The following is a 24348-nucleotide window of genomic DNA, read 5'->3' as shown; positions in this document are numbered from 1 at the left end:
CGATGGACCAGGAACGTGCTTGGGGCTGTCGCTGCCAAGGGGACGTCGGTGGTAGAGGTGATGCAACTCCAGGCTCCACTTCGACCGGGTGTGCTGTTTCATCCTAATTCTTGGAATTGGGTTGAGCTCCCTGGCGTTCTGCAGAAGTAACAAGGCTGCCAGCGGCGCCCGGGATTTCCCACGGACGCAGAGAGAACAGCTCTGGTTCGGCAGGCGCCCCCCAGCGCACTGCTGGGACAAGGCCTGGGCCGGGTCAGCCCAGGTGGGGGTGACGCACCTGGCCGAGGCGTCTGCTGCAGGCTGGGTAGAACCACGGCAGCAGGGGTGGCGGGGAGGCATCATCGATTATCGCAGGCAGAAACGTGGATCTGCACGTACGAAATCATCGAAAAATCCGTCCCACAGGGGGCAGAAGTATGCCTGGCCCTATGGAGGCAGTCGAGGGAGGTTTCATCAGGTAAGGACTCCAAGGCGGCAGTGCAGTGGTTGATTCCAAGTCAAGATGGTTGCAGCGCAGAGGAAGAGCTTGGCAAGAGAGGACAGAGCCTGTGGGCGGGACCAGTAAACGGGGCGGGGTCGGGGGCGGGTCCCTTCGAGGGGCGGGGCCAGGTGCTGGGCAGTCTGTGCTTGTCAAAAGGCAGCCGCCGAATCCGAGGCGCCGGGAGCGCCAACCTTCGTGCCCACCCGCCGGACCAGGTGCGGACCTGGGAGCTGCAGGGAAGCGGGTCCTAGGACAGGGATTGGATCCCGGGTCGGGGCTTCGGAGATCCGGAGATCAGAGTGCCCGTGTGCAAGCACTTGAGTGTAAGTCTCAGGAGCAAAACTTAGCGACTGAGATCCGGGCTGTGGTGCCATGAGGTTGGGACACTGAGGGGGCACGGAGGTCTGAAAAAGTTGAAGTTCTTGCCAAGCTGGCGAGGAGTAAGCGTCTCCTCGATGCTCAGGCAACTCAACGTAGAAGTGCTCAGCTAGGACAGTGCTTAGCACTTGGGCAACTAGACCCATTTGTTTCCTTCCTCCATCGGGCGTCTTGGCATGGAGGGGAAGAATAAGGACGGGTGCGATTGGCTGTCGATGGTGCTAAGGACTTCTGGGGGTGAAGTGTGTGTGGCTTTATTTATTATCCTGCAGGACCCGCGTATGGCCACCTGTGATAGTGGAGTTGGGTCTTTTACGTAGAGTATTTTTCTTTTCTTGAATTTAACAACCAATGATTTGAGACGTAATTGACTGGTGCACTGGATTAACTTTTCAGGAGAACCTGTCCATAGATGTCCAGAGGAACTCAAGGGCAAGCATGTAAACCGGGAGGAGTCCTGAGGAGTAGTTTCTGCTTGGAGAGTGAGGGGCCCCTAGTTTGTTGGTGGGGGGAGAGAATTAAATGGAAATAACTCAGAGGGAATTGTGTGCCATGTCCAGGGCTTGTGGACAGCTGTGCACCCTCCCATGAACCAGAGGCTAAGACAATCTGCTTGGGCTATGGGGATCTTGAATCTCTGAACCTAGGCCCTTCTCCCTCCTCCTCCTCTTCCTCCTCCTCCTCTTTCTCCTCCTCCTCCTCTGTGTGGTGAGTGAGTCAGCCTCCTGTCTGGGCTCAATTGCAGCCAGAGGGGCCAGAGCCCAGGCAAGCAGTTGGGCAGGCATTTTCTGAGCATTGCAGAAGTTCTCCTGGGCAGAGTTCAGCTCTGCTGTGGCTCCCTGCTGGAAGGCGGTCTTCCCATGGCCATTGGGTGGCGGGCAGGGGTTCAGACACCCAACACAGCAATGGTTATTTGATGGCTATGGGATGATTCCAGAAAGAGTTGACTGTGAAGGGACTGCGGCTTTGTGGTAAATCCACATCTCTTATCCTTCTCTAGAACAGAGAGGTACATCCCAGCACTGCAGAATTTTCCAGCTTTTCATCCCATTTGTGCTCAGTGATCTTATTAGCTGCCCACCTCTGCTAGTGAGGTAGGCATGAAGAATAAATTGGAAGGATTGTGGAACCACAAAATGCAAATAAATTCTTTAACCCAGTCTAGAGAGTTGGGGGTGGTTTGCTGAGGTGGGGACGTGTTGTCTGGACACAGGAGCCTCAATGCTGTGAACCAAGAGTGTTGTGTGTTGGGGGACCTTTCCCCATCCTTTCACCATTGTAGTGCTGGAGGGAATTGTGGGTCCCTCTGAAGTAGTTTCAGGACTGGCATGTAGCCAGACCAGGAGGTAGTAAAAGTGAAAATTTCTCTCTGGCTTTTGCTTTGGATGCTAGAGGTCCTTGAGCAGAAAAAGGCACCCCAGAGCCCATGACCCCCGACTCAGTAGCTTCTCTAGACCTGTTTGAGAGGAATTCAGGGAGGCCAACAAGGCTGCTGGTCTGACTCAAACTGCAAAAAGCTGGGGAATTCACAGTCTGTGCTCTGGCTGGGTCCCATGTCTTTGGCTTTGGCTGGTCCTGATTAGCTATGACTTGGTCCCTTACCAAGATAAAAGAGGGACTGAAAAATAGAGTAAGAAAGGAGGGAAAGAAAGACAGAGAGGAAGTTTTTCTGACCCCTCACTCCACTTCAGTCAAGGCCATCAGATTTTGTTTGTGTATTGTGGTAGGTTCAGGTGCTGTTTGGGGTGTGTTGGTTATTTGGGTTTATGGTTTTCCAGTCTTCTTCCTCTATTTGGTCTCAGAACTGATTCCTTTGGGGACTGAATTATAGAAGAAGCTCCAGAAGATCTCCTGGACCTCTACCCTCTACCCCTAGCACAGATAGCAATGTCCAAAGCCCATGCCTTGGATAAGGAAGGCCTGGGGCCTGATGGGCTGTACCAAGTGGTTATCCAAGACATGAGAAGAAGTTCTGTTTTTCCACCTCTTTACCCCACATCCTAAGGAAACCATTCTGATTGACAACAGCCTCTGGAAACGCTGCTAGAAACCTGCTGTTGCCTATGCAGCAGTGGGATTCTCCTGGTTACAGAGTTAGGGCCAGGAAGTGCCTGAATAACGTTCAGATTTATGACTGGATAGGGAATTTTTGGGCTCCAACTTCCATTAGTTTTTGCTGCAGGTCCATTTGGGAGGCAGTAGAAGAAAGTGAGGAAATGACCAAATTTGATTAAGAGCCTCTGTGTGCCCAGCATGGTGCCAGGCCATCTAAAGAATGACAGGAAACAGATCCCAGCAGACCAGGTCTCTGCCCCCAAGACAATCAGAAGAGACACAGGAGGAGCAGCACTCTCGGGCTCTCCCTTCACCACTTTCCAGTTCTGGAAGGATCCAGCTGGACTGAAGCCATTCTGGCTGTTGCTCTAAACCACGAGGGCTTCATTTCTAATTATGCTCCTCTCTGATTTCACCTTAACTTTCCCCAGTGTCAGTGTCCCACTGAAGATGCTAGAGTGATTGTATAATTTATCATTCAAACTGAGGTACTCTGGGGAGTGACAGGATGTTCTGCGTGATTGTGCCAGGGTAATGCACATCAACCAAGACTGTCCAGGGCAAACTAGAAATTTTAATCATCCTAGTAAATACCACCCCAAACCCAGCAGAGGTCACACACAGTGATGAGGGGGACGATGGAGGCTTAATGTTGAGGGGAAGATGAGGTAGTTTAATTTTAAGAACCACCCCAACACCCCAGCCTGCTCCCTGGGATTATTGGCCAATTCCAATCTTCCCCCCAAAGGTAGCACTGCTCCTAGTCATCCTCTCCCAGGACCCAGTCCACCACCCACGTGATTTCCCTTCACCCTTGACTTGTGATTGGCCTCACCTTTGGTTTTCCTCCCTCACCCCACCTCAGACAGGGACAGGAAGACCTGCCAACTCCTCTTCCGCTTCCCTGGGGGAACTGGGATTTATAGTAGGGCCAAGACTCACTTGGCTTCATGCTTCCTCTTCCCTCTTTCCCCTTCTTCCGCCTCTTCATTTTATCCTTCTAGCTTCCCAGACCTCTGAGGGTCATACCACCCAACAGGAAAGTCCAACTTTCAGTGGGTAACAACCAGGAAGGAAAGAGTAGTCAATAGATAAAGGACACGGGTCACTTGTAATTGAGATCCCGGGAAATGACAACCAAGGTAGAGACTAATGCCAGAGACAAGCTGTGTAGCAGGAGATGGAGTCAGTCCCCCTGAATGCTAGAGTTTAACTCCCCAGTCAGGACTGTTGACTGTTGAGAGTCCTGACTGTTGGGGAAATGGTCCAGGGTGGGGACAGACAGTTCTTGCTCAACCCAAGCTTTAGGCGTTGGTGGCAGCGACAGCATCCTGTGGTGGTGACATGTGGAAGAAAAACTGCCCCCGCTTCTTCTGAGTCCTTGGGCTTTGTGGTCCAGATGCTCAGGGAAGGCTCCTTGGAGAGTCTCCAGAGGTCTCGCATCTGAGTAATTAGGGAGTAGGGCATGGCGGGAGTGGAATCTCCTCCATGACTGTGTAGTGACTCCTCTGCTCTGGCAGGAAGGAAGTCGTTCTCATTGTGATACAAAAGGGCAAGGGAAGGCCTCTTGGGAAATCCCACCTGGGAAGCAACTTGTGGGGAGGGGAAGGTGACAGGACCCTGGACTGGTGAGGGAGGGCTGGCGTGATTGGTGAGTACATGGCAGCAATGAGAGGCAGAAGCAGTAGGCGCTCTGTGAGTTCGAGTGTGTGTCATGTCTCTGCAAACCTGCCCTGCAGGTCCCATGCCAAGGAATAGACTAAGCAGTGTTCCCAGAACCAAATGCCACACAAAGTCCTCATTCTGCACAGGGGAGAGTCCTGGTCCTGCACAGGGTGTGGACAGCTGCACCAGCGGGAAAGTGGAGTTGGGACAGGACCCAAGGGCCTGTTCCTAGGAAGCTGCTGCCTCTTACTGGCCTTTTGATGACAAGCTTTAAGGTGTTATGCAAGGTGTGACATTCCAGACACTATGGAGCACCAAGGAAGCTCATGGCTTTACTAGTGGCATATCCAGTGTGTGCCACCTGCTGGCGCCAGAGTTGTAGTTCTAGGAACAGCGGCGCACTGGGCATTCGCTTGGTGGCAGTGGCAATGCTATGAACGGCACAAGCACAGCCTCCCAGACTCATCATTCTTGGTTTCAGGGAGTCAGGAATCACTGCCGTGTTTACCTTGCAAATGAGGAAATTGAGGCTTGGAGATGTTAAGCAACTGCCAAGGTGACATAACTCTTAAGGGAGAGAGTCAGGTCTCACATGCAGGGCTGCAGGCTGCCAAAGCCTCCATAGAACTCTACCACCTCTGCCTTCACAGGACAGCCACAGGGCACTCAGTGCTGTGTCATGCACATTACAGGCCTGCAATAAATGTTTGTGAGCAGCAGAGTTAGATTTACGAACTAGTTTGAACAAGTTGACCTGAGAGCAAGCTCAGTTTGCCCAAAGGTTCCTCTGGGAATGGTGGCATCTCAGAAGGCTCCCTCTGCCAGCACCTCTAGACCTCAGTGCCTCTCTGGCAGTCTTAGGCATATTCCTCGGCAAGAAAAAGAACCTGGGAGATGTAACGTTGTGCAGAGAAGTTAATGTTGAGGAATCAAATAAGGTTGAATGACCGGAAAGGCAAATGTGAAACTCTTTCCATTTCAAACAAGTCGCTTTATTGATAGCCTCCTATGTGCTAAGTGCAACAGGTAAAAAAGACCTTCATCCCATTGATCAACAGGGAACTATTCACCCTGCCTACCTTTTCTCCCCTTCTGGCTGTCCCTAAAGAGCTCCCAAACCTAGTTCTTCTGGAAGGAGAAATGGACTATAACTTCTTCTGATAGCCTCCTGCCTGGCCCTGTTGATCTCTACTCTCCTTTAATGTATACAGTTTTACTTTGGGCTAAGTATTATAATTCATTCTCTCTCTCTCTCTCTCTCTCTCTCTCTCTCTCTCTCTCTCTCTCTCTCTCTCTCTCTCTCTGTCTCTCTCTCTCTCTCTCACTCTTTGCCTCTGCCTTTCTCCTATAATTCTCTTTAGTGTGTAGTTTGTGGAGATTTTAGGTAGCACTGTTAGAAGCTGTGCCAGCAGCCTGGCAGAACAGGAGACACAAAGAGTCTAAGTTCAACTCTTGGGTTCAAATCTTGGCTTTCTAGCTGGTAAACTTGGGCCAGTTTCTTAATATCTCCAAAATCTTAGTTTCCTTATCTGCAAATTGGGGATAATAATAACTCCCTTGTCAGATTGTGTGAGGATTAGATCAAATAAGTCAGGTTCTTGGCACAAACTGGGCCCTTGAAAGGCACGTGCAGTCATTCAGCATATATGGGCCAAAGTCCTACTATGAATCAGGCACTATTCAAGAGACTGGGAATTTAATGGTAGGGGGCAAGGAGTTCTTGCAAATGTCTTTAAATTGACTAGCCCCCAAACCTGTCATTGTGAGAAACCCCATGAGAATTCAGGAATGGCTGTCTTAGCACCTGGCTAAACTCAGATTCAGTAAGTTGATTTCTCTCTCTGCCTTTCATTAGATGATGAGGTTGGAAAGGTTACTCATCTTCTCTGGGACTCAATTCTTCAATTCTCTGTTTTTTGTTTTTTGTTTTAACTGTGAAATAAATACATCTGACACACAAGAGAATACAATATGTTTATATGTATATCACAGAATAATATTATATAGCTCTACACTCACACCTAAGTTAGGAATAGAACATTTACAGTATCTTAAAAGCTGCTTTGTCTCTCCCCATTTGCATCCCCCTTTTTGGTTCCCCACTCCAAGGTGAATTTTGGTTAATTATTTCCTGGCTTTTCTTTGTATCATCTCTGTATGTTTTACAAAACAGATGTGCCTTTGTTTTACATGGCTTTGAAATTTACATACATGTACTTTCTGTGATGCCCTTCTTTCATTGAGTATTGTATTTCCATTCCAATACTGGGGATTGAACCCAGGGGCACTTTACCACTGAACCACACCCCAGCTCTTTTTATTTTTTATTTCAAACAGGGTCTCACTAAGTTGTTTAGGGCCTCACTAAGTTGCCGAGGCTGGCTTTGAACTTGTGATCCTCCTGCCTCAGCCTCCAGAGTTGCTGGGATTACAGACATGAGCCCCTGTGCCCAGCCTCAGTATCATATTTCTGAGGTATCATATTCATATGATGCATATTGCCACCGTGCATTAGTTTGCCCTGCTGTGTAGTATTCTATCTTATATAAATACCACAACTTCTATGTGCTCCCTCTTTTTGATGGACGTTTGGGTCATTTTCAGTTCAGGGCTATTATGGACAATACTGCAAGGAACATATTAGGCTTGTCTCCTGATGCTCATGTAAGAATCTCTCTAAGGCACATACCTAGGAGTGGAATTGCTGGCTTACATGGAATTTTGTGTTTGGCATTACTAAACAATGCCAAACTGTTCTCCACAGTAGTTATACCAAAAAGCACTTCTTTGAGCAGTGGATGAAAGGTCACATTTTTTCCATCATCTTTTTTAACACTTGCTATAGACGACATTTCTAAAATGAAAACATTGTATTAGATGAGTTTCTACAACCTGTTTTGGCTATAATGGAATTGTCTGTGGATCAAGCACCTGGTTTCTGACTGATGTGTATGCAAAGGTGACCCCATCCTTGCCTCAGCCTGACTCTGAGAGCCCCATGCTGGCCTTCAGGTGCAGCTGAAGCCCTTCCTCTCTGGGCTTTCACAAGCAGTGAGTGAGGAATCCCATGACATTTGGTGGTTTCTTTAGTTGGGCCAAGAGCCTGGTGTCAGTGCTGAGCTCATACTAGGTGCTCAATTAATACCTAAGAGTTGCATTTTGTCAAGTGGATTAGAAGGAAGATATATTTTCCTTGGGCATCAGTTTTGAGAAAAAGACATGAAGTATCAGAACCATGGGGGTGCTAGCTAAATCAAAGTACATGGGGCTGGATTTGTGATGGGATTCCCCTCTGTCCAGGGCCTTTGTATGTATCTGCGTGGTACAGGGGACTGAACTCAGAGCACTTTACCACTGAGATGCATCCCAAGTCTTTATTTTTTTAATTTGAACAGGGACTCCCTAAGTTTTTGAGGTTGGTCTTTAACTTGTTATCTTTTTGCTTCAGCCTCACAAGTTTTGGGGATGATAGGTGTGTATCACCATAACTAGCCCATCCATGACTTTTTGATCATTTAAGGGCTAGACTAAAGGTAAGGTAGGCTAAAGTTTAATAGTTTCCACTAGCCAATAATTCAGAGTCGGCCTTGTTCTTTGGCCATCTGTCTTGTCCCATCTGAGAAGCTGGGAGTAGCTGGAGGGTTGAGATGAGGGGACAAGGGAGGTGACATGGAGAAGAGCAGACTCCTTCCAGAGAACCCCCTCCCAGAGCTGAACACACTGCCTGGAGGTTCTGGGGAAAGGAGGTATTAGATATACCCAGCATCCTGATAGTCACATAAACAGCTAACTGCCCACCCATCCAGCCACCCACGCAACAAAAGAATGTGGCTGGCTGGGCAGTTGCATGGGCCACCCCGGCTCTCAACTCTGTAATTATCCAGCCAGTCTGTGCCTGTCAGCTCCAGGGGCAGGCAAGTGCCTCTGCCCTGGGCCTCACCTTGGCTATCAGGCCCATGCCAGGCTCAGAGGGGCAGGGCCTGCCTATTCTTTTGCCCCCACCTCCACCCCCAGCTCCACCCAGCGTCTTTCTCTCTCTACACCAACCTTTGACCCTTATAAGGTTACCATATTATGTAATAGCTGAAAATTGTATTACCAATCATTATTTATAACTTACTATATTCCAGGAACTGTGTTTAATGTTTTTCATACATTTTTTTTTTATTTAAGCCTTTCATTAATCCTAGGAGGTAAGTAATATTATCCTAATTTTAGGAGGAGGAAACTGAAGTTCAAAGAGATCAAGAGGCTAAAATTTCTCACCCAAAGTCATTGAGGTACTAAATCAGAACCAGAACTTCAATTCAGGTCTTTCTAAGTCCAGCTTGCCCCTGCCTTTGCCTGAAGTGTCTTCAGTTCAGCCTTTCCCCTTCCCTTCTCATCTGAGGAAGGCTGAAAAAGAGGCAGCAGGTGGTGGCGGCGGGTGATCAGGGCAGTTCCAAGCTGGCCGGGAGATGCTGGAAAACACCTTTAGGGCAGAGTTCTTTGTTCCAAATGGCTCTGAATTTCCGGACTTCTGCCAGGGGTGGGAAGTTACCTCTGCCCAGCCTATTTGGCAAGCACACCCACATCTTGGGTGCCATGATGTGAAGAAGTGGAGGATGGGCTGCCTCAGGTAAAATTCCATTGTCATGAACTCCATTTGAGATCTGACTGTTGAAATCCAGTGTGCAGCCTGGGAAATGAGGGGAAGCAGAGCTAACTCACCACTGGGTGTCTCCTTAGTGACGCCCCCAAAAGTTTGGAGGCTAGAAGGAGAAGTCAGACTCACCCCGGGTCCTCCTTGAATGCCAAGCATAGGGCTGGGCAGGGCTGGTGCAGGGAGGGTGGTACTTTGCTCCACTTGACAGTCTATGACTATGTATTCAACTGTCCACTGTTCCCACTCTACTGTGAGCCCCTGAGAGCAGATCTGATCCCATCACTGAAGCATCACTGCACAATACCTAACAAGTTTGCTCAAAAGGTGTTTATTGGATTAAAATGTGATTGTATGTAGTCTGGGTCCCTTGAGCTAGAAAGAAGAATTGAAGGGCAATTGTTCTGTATAGGTAGATCATCTTGCAAAGCTTGGCTGAGCTCAGATGGATTCTCCCTGGTGTTTGTACCAATTGTGCACAATAACAAATACTAACATTTACTGAGCAGGTACTATGTGCCAGGTGCCGTGCTGAACACTTGATATGCATTATCTTGTTGAATCCTCACAGACTAAGGAGGTAGGTGCTATTATTTTTCTTATTTAACATTTGAGGAAACAGAAGCTTAGACAGGGCAGGTAATTGGTTCTGGTTCCACAGCTAATGTCAGGGAGAAATGAGGGATTGGAGCCAGCCAGGCAGGCTGCCTCCAGAGCCTGTTCTTTTAAGTGCATGTCTCTGAACACAGACCTCTGCTGCCACTGTGGACTAGGGCCAGGAATAGGGAGTGAGCTGGAGGGGTGCAAACCCTGATGAGATAGATTGGGGGGCACGAGCCTGGTCTGGTTGGTGGCCCACCTCAGGCCAGAGGGCTTGCCACTGGGACTGTAGTCCGTTGAGGCTACAAAATCCAGTTTTTCTGTAGGATTTTTTTTTTTCAAAAGTGAAATCTCTATTTGTAATCTCTGTTGGTAATGGGCTAAACAGAATATATCTCAGCCAGGTTTAGCCTGTAAGCTTCTACAGGGTCCTCTGACAGTTTTGTTGTTGTTGTTCACACAGGTGACTGCTACCTAAAGTAAGACAGGGGGAACCCCTTTAGTGAGAATTCCTCACTAGAGGAATAAATGATCACCATGCATTATAATGCAGAATGTTTCTCTCTGGTGAATTATCAAGAAACTTTTCAGAATGATATCCCTGAATGAGTTCTCCACCTCCCCACCCCCGCCCCGTGCCTCTCACCCCCTTCTCCTTCCCTTTCCTCCTTCTTTCTTCCTTTCATACTTGGTCTTTCCACTCAGGGATTTCCCCGGAGATACTAGAAGGGAAGTCATGTGAGAGAAATCAAAAGGAAACTGTCAAGGAAAGGGTCTCCAGGCATAACAAAGCAAAAGCAAAAACAAACAAAAACCCTAAAGACAAACAGCCAGTGGAAGGTTTTGGAATGTGCTTGGTTCACAGCTTGCGCTCTAGGGAAGTCCTCCCTGTCGCTGCCACCCGTGTGGGGCCTCAGGAGTGCTGGGCAAGCTCGCCACCACCACACTGCACCCCAGCCCCCTGCACTGCGCTCGTTTGCCCAGGTTATGAGGGCCTCAGGCTGGCAGAAATGATCTTGATTCTTGGACTTCTTCAAGATGTCTTTTCACAGCTTCCACTTTATATGTGATACTATATTGCTCTTAAATACCTGGGGGAATAACAGTAACATAACAGCTAACATTTTTATAGAGTGTAACATCTTTTGTAACACCTTTTAAATATTTTTGTCTCAGTTGATACAATAATCTTGTGAGATAGGCAAATGGTATAGTATCCTTTGTTTGAGGCAATAAAAGTAGCAGTGATTTCTTCCTCTTCTTTCCATTCTGTAAGAGAACAGGAGCCATGGAGACTTAACACTTCTGGCCCCCTCAGGCTTTCCTTATCCTGTCACCTTCAGTCCCCACTTGGAGTCCACAGGTGGTAGCAGGCAGGGCATACAGTTAGTGTTTGAGCCCTGGATTAAGGTCCCCACCTCCCTGAAAATCCTGGCTTCAGGGGGAATAGGGAGTGAACATGGGAAGGGCCCTAAGCAGATGGTGGCCTGTGGCCAGCTCCTCCCAAGCCTACCCCCAGTGCCTGTCACCCTGAGCTATTATTCCAAGAGCTGGGGAGAAAATAGCTCACTCAAGGGAATTATTTTTGTCTGTTAAACTTCAATCTGGGGCTCCTGAAGAACCCAGCTGCAGAGTTGTTTTTCAGGTCAGGGAGAGTTCTGGGAAAAGAAGGGGAAGCAGTGGGTGGAGGGGCTGCTGCCTCTCCCCCAGGGGTAGGGAAAATGCCACAGCCTCTGGCTTCCTCCCATAGGTTGTTTCCCGTTGGCTACCGACTGGCAGAAGCTCTGACTGACAATGGTGGCCCAGCCCAGTGGCTGGAGCTGGCTTTTACCCAAGTCCTTTACCTGAGCTATGCTCTGAGCTACTCCATCAAATTCCTTCTTTAGGGAAGAGTTTGAGAGCGGAGAGTGGAAGTTCTGTTACCTGGGACAGAGGCCAGTTGGGCAGCAAGCCTAGCTCAGGGCAGCTTTGGAACTCCAAGCAGCTGACTCCCAGGAGGGACAGAGGTCCTTCCTCTGGAGACCCAGGGTTTAGCTCCTCCTCTGTGCTAGGGCAGCATTCATTGGAAACTACTCTGTGAATTAAATCTGCTGTCTCTTGACCTCTGAGTACCAAAGAAAAATAAGGAGGAGAAGCAAGAGGAAGATGGTGAATGGATAGTGCCAAGGAAGGTAGAGTATAGTTTGGGGAGGATTCATGGGTTAGGACAGAGGCAGCTCTTCTACCACTTTGTGGCCCTGTGGAAGAATCCTCCAGACAGATTATGGTACCTGGCTTCATATGTTTAAATAAGAGGATTACCTTTAATTATAGCTTTGAGGGTAAGGTGAGGCTTGTGTAATGTTAGCCAACAATGAATTTGGACTTCTGGTCTCAAGGTATGCTTCAGATTTACCTACATCTAATGGGATTTTCCACCTGTGTCCATGGTGCAGGTTATTTATGAGCATCATGTATTTGTGCCTGGTGCCCTTCCTCAGAGCAAGTCCTGGCAACAAGGAAGTGACCTTGTTGACCAGGAGACCAGAGTGGGCTGAGTGGCCTGGTGGAGGTAAGTTTGGGGACCTAGAGGCTGTGTGGTATCAGCAACACATGTGCCCAGCAACCATATCTGGGCTCCCTAAACAGATTGATGAATGAGGGAAGGATTGACAGGATATAGTGGTTGACAAGTTTTCCAGCTTCCATTTGCCCTTATTGAACTGTTTGTTTTTTCGATTTTCTCTCATGAAACATTTTTTTTTTTTTTTTCTTGTTGAGCTGGGTTGAAATTTCAGGAACTCTTTCCTCTATCTCTTCCTTCCAGTTCAATTACTGATGGTTTTAGTTCCAGGTTAACAGTTCCCCAGGGACTCTGGGTGTACACCCATAGGACTCTCAGCTGTGCTAGAGAAGAGACCAGCTGCTCTACTGACCTCTGAAGTCATTTTTCAATGAACCAATGATAGAGAAGCTCCTTTTTATTTTCTTCACAGCACGAGACTAGAATCTGAATGGGCTCTAGAAGTTCCAAAACTTTAAAAAAATTTAAATTCCTGATATTTAAGACTGAGTGTGTTACTAGAAGTTCCCAGTAAAAAAAAAGAATGGAATATTCTTCCTACAGGTTTTTAAAATGGGTGTGATTGGTTGATTCATCTCTTCCCAGTGACTTCCCAATTGCTCCAGCCATATTGCACTAGTCTCTGACCTCAAAGGTGCCCTTTCCCTTTTGCCTCTCAGCCTTTGCACATGTAGTATCCCCCATTTTGGAACCTTGTTAGTCTCTTACCACTACCACATTAAACTTTCCTGCTCTGTCCTGTCCCTGCTGACAGGTTGGGAATAGACCTCCTCCAAAAAGCCTGCTCTTATCTCTTCTTACCAGGGCAAGGCCAGGGGCTCTCCTATAAGCTCCGGTTCTCTCTTGTACTTGCCTGCACCATAGATTAGAATGTCATACAGTGTGTCACATTGAATTGGAGGGTCCTTCTTGTCTCCCCATAGGCTGTAAATTTCAAGAGACCAGGGTCTGTGTCCTGCATGCTGTTGTGTCTCCTGCTTCTAGTACATACCTCGCCAGTTGGTACTTAAAACTGGGTAGAGATCACCATTAAAGATCAGACAGCAGCCAAGCTGGTGGTTCACACCTGTAATCAATGGCTCAGGAGACTGAGGCAGGAGGATTGCAAGTTCACGCTAGCCTCAGCAATATAGCAAGGCCCTAAGCAACATAGTAAGACCATGTCTCAAAATAAAAAATAAAAAGGGCTAGGGATATGGCTCAGTGGTTACTTGCCCCTGGGTTCAATCCCCCAGTACCAAAAAAAGAAAAAAAAAAAAAAAAAAAAAATCAGACAACAAGGCCAGAACTAATGCCCATTATAGTGTGAGGACAAGAAGAAATGCAGCAGCCTCTCTGGCCCTCCAAGGAGGTCCCCAAGAGGAAATCTATCATAGGACAACCAGAAACCCAATGAAACAGAAGATCTGAAAAATCTCTTTAATCAGAAAGTAGGTAGCAGCCAGAGTTGACTTGGGGTGACTGCTGCTGCCCTCTAAAGTAACAGGGAACCTCCCACTTGACCCAGGCCCTGAGAAACTTCAGGAATATGGGAAATGTCTACACCCTCATTAATAACCCAGAAGAAGGAGACGATGCCTGTGGGTATATCAGCCCCATGTGGGACCGGAGTTCCCAGACCTGCCCATCTGAGGACCCCAGGTACCCTTCACTGATTCTGACATAGGCCTCAGAATCTACCACAGAATAAGCAAATGGCCTTCTCAGGCCTCTGAGAGCTGGAGCACCCAGGAGTCCAGACCCACTGAGCCAGAACCAGCCCAGTGTCTAGGTGAGGGGCCATAGTAGGGTCAAGCAGCGTCCAGGTGCTGCAACCCTCACTGCCTGCCACCTGCCAGCTTCAGTCCCTTGGTACCTGCCTCAGCCTTCTGCTGCATGTGGTGGCAGGCAGGAGCCGGGTGAGGGCTGCTGCCGCCCTGATAACATACAGGGGCATCCGAGAGGTTGTCATGTTTCAGGTGCTGTTAGAGTGAGGACAGATGCATGACAGGGGACAAGCACAAGATGATGGGGGACCTGGGGGAGGTGACACCAGATGAGAAAGGGAGAGGAAGAATGATGGACACAAAGTGTCAGCAACACCTTGAGGACCACGGGCCTTGTCTTTGTTGTGGAAGGGAAGTCCAGATTTGCAGCTCATCTTCTCTGTTTTTTGGGCAAGAGATTAAAATGATCCATTTCCATCCACTCCGAGCGGCCAAAATTTTGGGAGCCGCACTGTATGAGGTGGTCAGTTTTTTCTCACATCAGCAAAAATGTGGTTTTCTGGGAAATGTTTATTTGGGGTGGACCTTTTAGGACCAAGAGCAGATTTCCAGTCCTCCGCAGATCCTCTCTGGGCCTTGAAGCTTTTCTCCTCATTGTCCTGGGTTCTCCAGTGATACACTTATAACACAATTCTAGCAGTGATAGCTAACTTTTATTAGCTTGCAGGTACCAGGCCCCTGTTTGAGTGCTCCTCAGAGGTCGGCCTACAGCAGCCCGTGAGAATCAGGTACTGTCATATTCCTCTATAGACAAGGAAACAGGAAAGAATTCTGGGGGATGCTGGACAATGGTGGGTAGCCAAGGGCACCCAGCTAGCCAAGGTGACTGGATGTAAGTAAGGGATCTAAGGCCAAGGATTGCCAGTCCTTGGAGTTGGCAAGACCTGAGGTTGGGATATTGACCTATCACACAATGCAGGAAGAATGAGTTATTCCAAAATTGCATGGGTCCTACAAGGAAAATGGGTGGCCAGTGTGGATTGGGTAGGTAGGGGAAGGCCTTGGAGTAATCTGTCTGAGAAAGAGGAGACTCAGGTCTTAGAGGATTTGAGCTAAGGGTCCCAGCATTAAGACAGAGGCTTAATGTCAAAGCCAAAGGGATGCCAAAGGTGGGGCTTGGGAATGTCCTGGAAGAAAGCAACAGCTCTTTGCTGTTGTCTTGAAGGCTTTAAAAATTTTTTTTTCAATGAAAATATCATTTATTCATTAGCTGTACCAGCAAAAGCAGTTTTTGAATTCTCAAAGGAGGCTGGACCTTCTTTCCCTGTATTTTTGTTGCTTTCCCTGTGAGGCTGCCCAGTCTCTATTTCTTGGTCTCCAAGTTACTGGACAAATAATCTCCCTAGTCACACTAACTTTTGCCTGTAGCACATATCCTTGGGATATACCTCCATCCTAGTATCTCAGGAAAACCCACCCAGAGTAGGGAAAGACCAGACCAGGCATATCCCACTTCTCTCTAAAATATTTCATGGCTGTCTTGAGTTCTTGTCCATGTCTTTGGTCATGAAGACTGGAGCCAGCAGCTGGACTTGGTCGGGTAGGAGCAAGTGAGTGATCCTCGCCCTTTCTTATTCTCTGTGTTGGTTGTAAGGATGGAGTCAGTGTTGGTAGTCCCCGTGCAGTCTGCATCAGGGCCTCTTATTAGGCCTTTCCACAACTCTTCTCTACTGAAGAATGAAATGCATGCTGACCCCATAGTCCATTTCTCCCCTATGCCACACTCTTGAAGAAGCAGCTCAGGCTGGCAAGTAGAGTTCTCCAAACTTGACCAGGGTTTAAGGTGGGAAAGCACATTCCCTTGGTACGTGGCCTTGAACAAGTCACTTTTCCTCTGATGGTTTTGGTTTCCTCAACTATAAACCCGGAGAGATTGGTTTTATAGCTTATGATGGGGTCGGTTCCCTATGCTTCGCTGGCCACTGTGGCTGCCTACACTTTCCAGCAGTGACAGGGCATAGACTGCCTGTTACCTGGAGAGCAGTAATCAGCCCAGAAATCTTGTTGACAAAGCTGAGGGCAGAGTTTCCACTGGAAAAAAGCAGCTTGCAGGAATAATTGTTGCTGATAAGAAGTGGAAACTACTTAAGGAAGCCATGTGTCTACTGCCCCACTGCCTGGGGCCTCCTGCCTCAGAGTTCTGCTCAGTTCCAGGATGCTGCTTCTATACCCAAAAGTGATAGGTCAGTCAACCAAGAATGAATCTTGGTGAATGGGAGTCTGTAGCTGGTTTCTAATGGAGTGACCCTTCTAGACCCTGACACTGTATGGTGTCAATCTCTGACTTTAACAGGTCATCGGAGGTGATGCATATTCCCAAAAGTGTTGGTTAAGAACGGCCTTCATGGGTAAGCTCCTTCCTGTCACTACTGGGCCATCTGCTACTTAATTTCCCGTTGTTCAGCTGGTGGTTGAGTACGTTTGGTAGGCCTTACAAATGGGCTTCGGGCTGTGGTGCTGGGGGCCAGCCTCCCTGGAAATCACAGAGCTGCAGACAAGGAGACAAGCAGCATTGGCAGGAGCACAGGCAGCTATGCACATGCTTCCATGGGCCCTTTCCCTGTGCTGGGAGCTGTTCTTCCCAGGTGAAGGCCGCTGTGGCAGATAAGGTCTGTACTGAACTGCCTTACTTCCTGCCCTTGTAGGAATCCTGATCATACCTGGCAAGTTTATGGAGTCTCAATCAAAATTAACCGTAGCCCAGGCTGTCTTCCTTCCTCTCCTTCTCCCCCACTAAAAACACAGGCTTTGTAGATTTTTGTACTTTTTAATGACAATTTTCTGACTGATGGGAGAGAAGTATATGGAGGACTGGGCTTCTTTTTCTAATTTCCACAGTGATACCATTTGGCAGCCCCTCCAAATCCTCCTCTAGAGGCCTGTGTGAATGGCCTAGTAGGTTCATCTTCTATGGCTTGAAGAGCTGGTCTAGGACCAGCAACTGAAAACTATAGGGAATATTTCAGCTGTGCACAGTGATGCATTTTATAAGCATACAGCCATCCAGAGAGGGTGAATTTCTATGGGAGATAGTTCTCCATTAGGAAAAATATTTAAGCACAGCCTAGAAAACCCTTCATTTAGAATATTCTAGAAGGAATTTAAGGTGGTTGGAAAAGGCGATGCTAAGCTATCTTCTAATCTTGCTATTTTCTGAGACAACTAATATCTATTGGTTTTACTTTGGTCTTTGTAGCCTGCAGAAAATAGTTTTCAACTATTCTCACCCTGTTTAAAATATAAATGTACAGAGGAACTAGGGAAACCGTGGGACAAAGAAGCAGCTTGGATACTATTTATACAGTATACCCTCTCCCCTCCTTCCCTAACTTTTTCTCTGCCTACAACTACCCCCTACCCATTTTTGGGGGGGAAGTAATGCTGAAATTGTTCTGGACAAAGAAAGAGGGTATATGTTAGGGGGTGGAGAAGGAAGAAGCTAGCCATGATAACACTATGCCTAAATTACATGCAAGAATAAAGAGATGAAAGATGAAGAGCTAGGTAGGTCATACAGTACTCACCATGCCACGGACTGAGTTGAAAGGATGATGAAATGAAAATCAGCAAGAAAAGGGTGTGTGCACACTAGTACATGTACTGTTATGGCTGGTGGACACACAGACCTGTCTGCTCCAGAGAGAGCCCCACGTGTGCTTCACTCTGTGTCAAGTCTAAGAAGAAGAAAAAAATCTCTTTCTCTGTAGGGAAATTGCTTAGATTTCCATTTCTTTCTAGAAGGAATGGGAGTTTGAGCCAATGTCAACAATTAGGAAGTCCAGTTTTGATTACTCCATTCTCAACCTGGTTGAGGACCCCTCTCCTGGGCACTTGTTATCCACTGGAGTACATTGGGGCCACATCTTTCATGCTTTTCCTCCTCCTCAGTATCTGAGGATGAATAGGTCTCAGTTGCTCAGGCAGGTATGTTAGGGCTCATCTGAGGGGTCAGGGAGAAAACTTGGTGAATGCATTTCACTGAAGACCTCATCATGATGGGAATTCTGGTCTCGGAGTTGCACACTTTCAGAGTTGGAAAAGACATTAGTGGTAAGCCTCTTGTCCACCCCTGGGTCCTCCTCAGAGTCACGGATCTACCACCCTCAGGTCTCAGAAATGGGTCCAGTCAATGTGGTAGAGCTAAAATGAGCCCAGTGGGAGGGAGATGAGGACTTTGATCCTTGTCTACCCAGGGTTCTGCCCAGAACCCCTGAAAGTCACTAGTGAAAAAAATATATCCTGGGCAAGGCTCTTCCCAAGGATGACCATTTAACAGAAGCTGCTGGAAGATGGGGTATCTGCCATGTGAACTGGCAGGCAGACATGTAGGTGAGGCAGTTGTTGTGGTTTCTGTGACTGGAAGAAATTACACGATCTCCTCATTTCTTGCTGGAACTGGGGTCAAGGTCAGGGTCACACAGAGGTTTGGACATGAGACGCAGGCCCTGAAGGAATAGAAGCAAGGGACTTTCTGCAGAGTTGGACTCCTTCCTCCTGCTTCTCCAAGGCTCAGTGCTGGGGGTTTCAGTATTTCTAAAGCAGGGTCAGGAAGAGGTTGCAAAAGCAGTGGGATGTTTTCTGTACTCAGAACATGATTGCTGGTGGGTGTGGGAGAGCGCATGACGTGGTAAGGAGGACATGAAGTGGTTTTTATGACCTGTCCTCTTTTTCATTCTGTGTCTTTGCCCCACTTTTTTATTTTTATTTTGTATCAACTTGCACTTAGATCCAGAGGCTCAATTTAGGGTAAACTCTCCTAAAAGGGTCATCCAGTACTGAAAAGTTGAGTGAGAAGGAAGGGGCCATTTGTTAGACAGAGTTACCCAGATGAGGGGCTGACTGGTAGAAAGCAGATCCTGACTGAGGCCTGCCATCTCCTGGCCTGGGGGTCCTTGGAAGGAAAAGGGCCACAACATTCTTCCCTCATGAGCTGGGGATTGTTCTCTGCATTGTTCCCCGACTTAGTGGAGGTGAAGGGGGTCCAGGGGTTGGGACTGGGAAAATGATTGAAATATTTCTCTTAGGAAATGTAGCTCTGAGTAGAGACTCAGCTAAGCTGCCTTGTTTCAAATTCTGGCTCCAAAGACGATCCACTTTCCCATGCCTCCGTTTTTCCATCCCTAAGTTAGAGATAATAACAGTACCTTCCTGACGAGGTTGTGGTGAGGGTTAAATGAGTAAGTATGCATGAAGAACTTGGAGCAGGGCCCAGTACAGAGCAATAGGTGTCTGCTTTGATGATTATCAATGGAAATGGGAGGCCACGGAAGCACCTGGGGGTTACCATCAGGCTGCCCTCAATTTGTCCTTGCCTGGTACCACCACTTTCCTGGCCATGGGACCCTGGGAAAGTCACTCAAAGTACCCCAAACTTTTATTTTGCCTCCTTTGAAATGGGACTATTCTGCAAGTCCCAGAACTGTTGTGAGGGTTAATTGTAATAAAGGGTACAGCACTGAGCAGGTCCAGGGCACTGTAGATAGTTGGTACCCTTTTTTTTTTTTTTTAAAGTTCAAGAGTAGTCATGCACCTCTGACTTCTGAAAACCATAGGGTCTGAGAACATGAAAAGCAGTGGTCCTTTCTATATGCACTTTGTTCTTGCCTCCATCTTCCTGAAGACCAGGCAGAGAGCCCAAGAAATCCATAAGGCCATTCAGTAGAACCCAGAAGAGCATGGTCAGCCAGGGGACATGGGTCATGTGAGCAGAGGGAGCAAAGGGAAACGTGTCCCCAGCAGGCACACCTCCCACCACCATGGCCCTGGGAAGTAGCAACCCCGCCCCTTGGCTCGTTATCCACTGGCATTTTCCTTGGATATTCCCAGTGGCCTGGCGGTACCTGACAGGTGGCAAATGGGCTCAGTGGCTAGTAGTTCTAGGACAGTCCCCAGGTCTTGGAAACCCGTTGGAGTTTTTCCCTTCCCTGCCTAGTCAGGCCACTAGGAGAGAGAGGCGAAGAGAAACAAAACCTGGGTGACTAGACCCTCCCCACCTGGGGTTTGGCTTAAAGGCCTTGGCCAGGGTCAGGGTCAGGTAACTACATAGCTATGTATTTCCCCAGTCACCATCTATTTGCATCAAGAAAGGGAGGACATGTGTGTGTGTGTCTGTCTATCTGTTTGTCTGTCTCTCTGTCTCATAGGTAGAGAAGTGGGGAGGGTGAAATTCTGCCAGCCCCACCTTGGTGACCTGTCATGCCACTAAGACCCAGAGTCTGGGCACCAGAATCGGCCTTCCCTCAGCCTTCACTAAGGCTGGGGTGGTAAGCATGTCTGGGAAAGAGCTAAAAGTGGCAGGAAACATCCTGTTTGAAAGCAATGAGTTGCTGTTTTTAACCCCTGCAGCACCTGCTCCGCCTACACCCAGGCTCCACAGACAGGAGATCCCAGACACCTGCCCTTGAAGATGTCCCGAGAGTCCAGGGCCCTGGGCAGCCATCCCAGCCCTCGTGGTTCCCAGCTCCTGGAGCCTCCTCTGCCATCCTGCCTGGGGCTTCGATCTCCTTCCCGCTCTCAGCAGCTTGCCAGGCCACCCTATGACTCTGCTTCTCAGGGCATCCCCAAAATCTGGGACTGGGAGCAGTGGAAGGGAGCGATCTCCTTTAGAAAGAGATCCCTCCTCCCTCAGCTCTGCATTGAGGAGGAGGGCCTAAGGGGGGGGGGGGGCTGTTCGCATTTGCCCAGTTCTTTTATTTATTTATTTATTGTGGAGCTCAGGGTTAAACCCGGGACCTCACACATGCAGCAAGTGCTCGACCACTAAGCTACATCCCCAGGCCACATCTGCCCAGTTCCGGTTGCCATTCTCAACACTTCCCACTCCTTCATGCTGCTCCCTGCCTCTGGTTCTACCCATCTCCCCCACAATCACCCCTACCAAGGACAACGTGGCATGTCTGCCCCCAAGTCACTCAAGTTTTCAGTCCCTGGTTTGGAGCCTAACGTCCCTGGAAAGAATCTTGTACCTTGTGCTCCTTAGAGGACTGCCTGGGAGATCAGCACAAGACTAGATAAAATGTCTCCCTTCTTCATTTCAGGGTCCTTGGTTGGACGCACCTGTGAAACCTCACAGTGGCGCTCCGTGGGCTCCATGAACCTGCCTCCTGCTCTTTCAGGTAGGTACGGCCTCGTTAGCTGCAGCCTCCCTGGCCTGCTTTCTGTGTTCGAGGGCAGGGGTGGGTTATAGGAAGGGGGTGGGCAGGGGAAGGAAGGGGGTACTGACTGGACCTTTACAAATGGGGGTGAACAGAACATGCAGCTGAGACCCACAGCACTTGGGGTGTGGCGGCAGCTCAGAGAGGGCCTTGGTAAGGAGGGGTGCACCTATGTGCTTGACGTTTCCTGACCAACTCCCATCTGCTCTTTCTCCTGCCCGCTGTGCTCTCTGCCTATTGCTTCTATACTTTAAGCTCTCAAGCCACAGAACTCTGGGCCTCTTCGCACCTGGACTCAGGCCTTGGGCACTGGCTTTCTGTGGCAGTGAGTAACCCCAAGCAGGGCTAGGTCTTCTCTCAGCTCCATAGCTATTGTCCTAATCACTGTGGGCCTCAGGCAGCTGATCCAGCCTTTCTGTGCAGCCTAGCCCAGTGCCTGGGCCCTTGCCCCAGACCAGGAGAGCTCCTGACTCTAAGACAGTACCTCAGCCCCTGCAGGACTGCAGCTTGCCAACTCGCTTGTGTCATAACGTCTCCAGTGAGGTCATATGCTGGTAAACCCTTGTTGAACTGATTTGGCTAATGTTCACCTCCTATTTATCTTTTTTCACCAAATCCACCGAATGTTGGGCAGTCTGGATGACCCAGACTCTGTATCAACATCATGATGATTCTGAACTGCTTCATGTCAGTTGACCAGGGTTAAACCACAAGCATCCTAGACAGTTTCTCCTATTACCCCACAATGGTGTTGGGCTCTGGGATCCCTGCCCACATCTTGGATGCCTGCTATGTCCTAGAAACTTACAAGAGTCAGCCTGGACTTGGAATAGTCTATGAGGATGTTGTTGACAGACCCAGTGGCACTTTTTTCTTTTATTTTCAATTGTTTTAAAATTAAGAAATATTTCATATATGTGTAGATGGACATATATGACATAGATATTGCCAGGCACAGTGGCACACACCTGTAATTCCAGTGACTCAGGAGGCTGAGGCAGGAGGATCAGAAATTTGCCTCAGCAATTTAACAAGGTCCTAAGCAACTTAGTGAGACCCTGTCTCAAAAATAAAAAGGGCTGGATATTTAGCTTAGTGGTAAAGTGCCCTGGATTCAATCCCAGTACCAAAAAATAAAGTAAAACATAGACATTGTGTTTTAGTAAGAATAAGATATCATATATTTACCTCTCAAAGAAATAAAACATCACTACCATATAATGCCTCTGCATAATTCTCCTCAATCTTATCCCTGCCGATTCTGTTCATCATTCATTTTTAATGCTTTCATATATATACATACATATATACACACATACATTTGTATTCATATATATATATATATATATATGTGAATCTCTCTCTCTCTCTCTCTCTCTCTATATATATATATATATATAGAGAGAGAGAGAGAGAGAGAGAGAGAGAAGTTTAGCAAGTATAAATCTAACTATAAAACGGATGGATAATAGTGTCATCATTATTATACTAAAGTTCCCAGAAAAAGAAAAGCTGAAAGAAAAGGTTAAGGGATCCTCATCTGTCTGACCAGGATTCCCGCTGTCCCTTTAGAACTAACAATGATGTATCCTTGCTTATCCACCCAGTTTCCTTCCCTTAGCACAAAGCTCTTTGGAAAATTAAAAGAGAGAGAGAAAGTATTGTGTTATGCATTTGGCAGTAGTAGTTGCTGGAGATGCCCCAAGGTCTGGGCTTCTCTGGGCCTGGCTTGTAAAGGGGTGGGGGCAACAGCACCTACATGGGAGGGGCAGATGAGGATGCAGTGAAACTGGACTCTAATGAGCCTATTATTCCAAACCCTGGCTCAGAGACATGGGCCAGCCTAGTCATTAAAAAGTAGTTCAGCACCCCACCTCCAGGGCCCCAGAATCTATCTCTTACCCTGGGAGGTGGGAGATAATGGTGCCCTGGGTTGGAGTAGGGAGGTGCTCATCCCCTCTTTCTGACTTTCTCTCTTACTTTTCTTCTAATCTGAGTGACCCTCTTATGTTGGAGCAGAGGGACCACTTAAAACTGTGATGACTCTTGGAAGGATTCGGATAAAATTGGGGAAACCGGGTATGGTGACACAAGCCTATAATCCCAGCAGCTTGGGAAGCTGAGGCAGGAATATTGCAGGTTTGAAACCAGTCTCAGCAACTTAGCCAGGCTGTACACAACCTAGTGAGACCCAGTCTCAAAATTAAAAAAAAAAAAAAGCTGGGAATGTGGTTCAGTGTTAAGTGTCCTTGGGTTCAATTCCTGGTACCAACCACCTCCCTGGAAAAAAAAAAAAAAAAAAAAAGATAAAATGGGGGAACTGGGAAGCAGCAGAGTCTGAAAGCATTTGGGGAAGGCCTGAGTGTCCCAGAATTGGCTCTGAGCCTGATAGTGGTTGGATCGTGGAAGCAGCAGGCGAAGCCAAGGGCCCAATCTGCCTAATGGAAGAGTGGTCAGCCACTTCCTGAGAAGGGCTTCCCAGCGTTGTGACATTTTGTTCCCTCTCCCCTTTCCTCAAGTGTGAAATCCATCTCTAGATGATAATGCCTATTTATAAAGGCCATCTCTGAAAACAAAATTAGTTAATTGTATATGACTCATATTACTCAGAAGGACATTCAAAATAATGTTAAATGTTATTGGGAAAAGAAAACAGGAGGAAAGATTTTTCTTACCTCCATACCAGGACACCAGGGACATGAGGCCAGTTAATCCTCATGTACAAGGAACAATACCTGGAATGACAAGGGTTCAGGGCTGGGCATCAGAGGGTTCCCCATTTTTCTCTTTAAGGGCACAGTGGAAAAGATGGGGGCATCTGCTACTGAGGTGGAGCTGGTGCCAGCAGCATACATATGTTCACTAGGGTCACCTTTCCACACACCCTGTGAAGTAAAATGCCTTTAATATGAGGACAGTAGGGCTACAAAGAAGTTGAGCACCTCACCCAAAGGAGCCCTGCTGATGCAGTTTTGAGCCCAGGCAGTCTGATTCCCAGCTTTGCTCTGAGCTAGCTGGGGAGGGAGAGCCACACAGTGAGGGCT

The 24348-nt window shown here is 48.0% G+C and overlaps 1 protein-coding gene across 2 annotated transcripts in view; it reads left to right on the top strand.

The window, feature by feature from the left end:
• Positions 1–647: 647 nt before the first annotated feature.
• Vdr (vitamin D receptor) overlaps positions 648–24348 on the top strand; it is a 57185-nt gene continuing 33484 nt past the window's right edge. For both annotated transcript variants that reach the window (XM_047551537.1, XM_047551538.1), the window contains exons 1-2: positions 648–804; positions 21188–21265. In XM_047551537.1, coding sequence (XP_047407493.1) covers positions 21241–21265 — 25 coding nt within the window. In that variant the 5' untranslated portion in view covers positions 648–804; positions 21188–21240. The remainder of the gene's footprint in view (positions 805–21187; positions 21266–24348) is intronic.

The sequence above is a fragment of the Sciurus carolinensis genome, chromosome 4, assembly GCF_902686445.1.
Source record: "Sciurus carolinensis chromosome 4, mSciCar1.2, whole genome shotgun sequence".
Taxonomy (NCBI): domain Eukaryota; kingdom Metazoa; phylum Chordata; class Mammalia; order Rodentia; family Sciuridae; genus Sciurus; species Sciurus carolinensis.
This window is presented reverse-complemented; position numbering and strand designations above follow the sequence as displayed.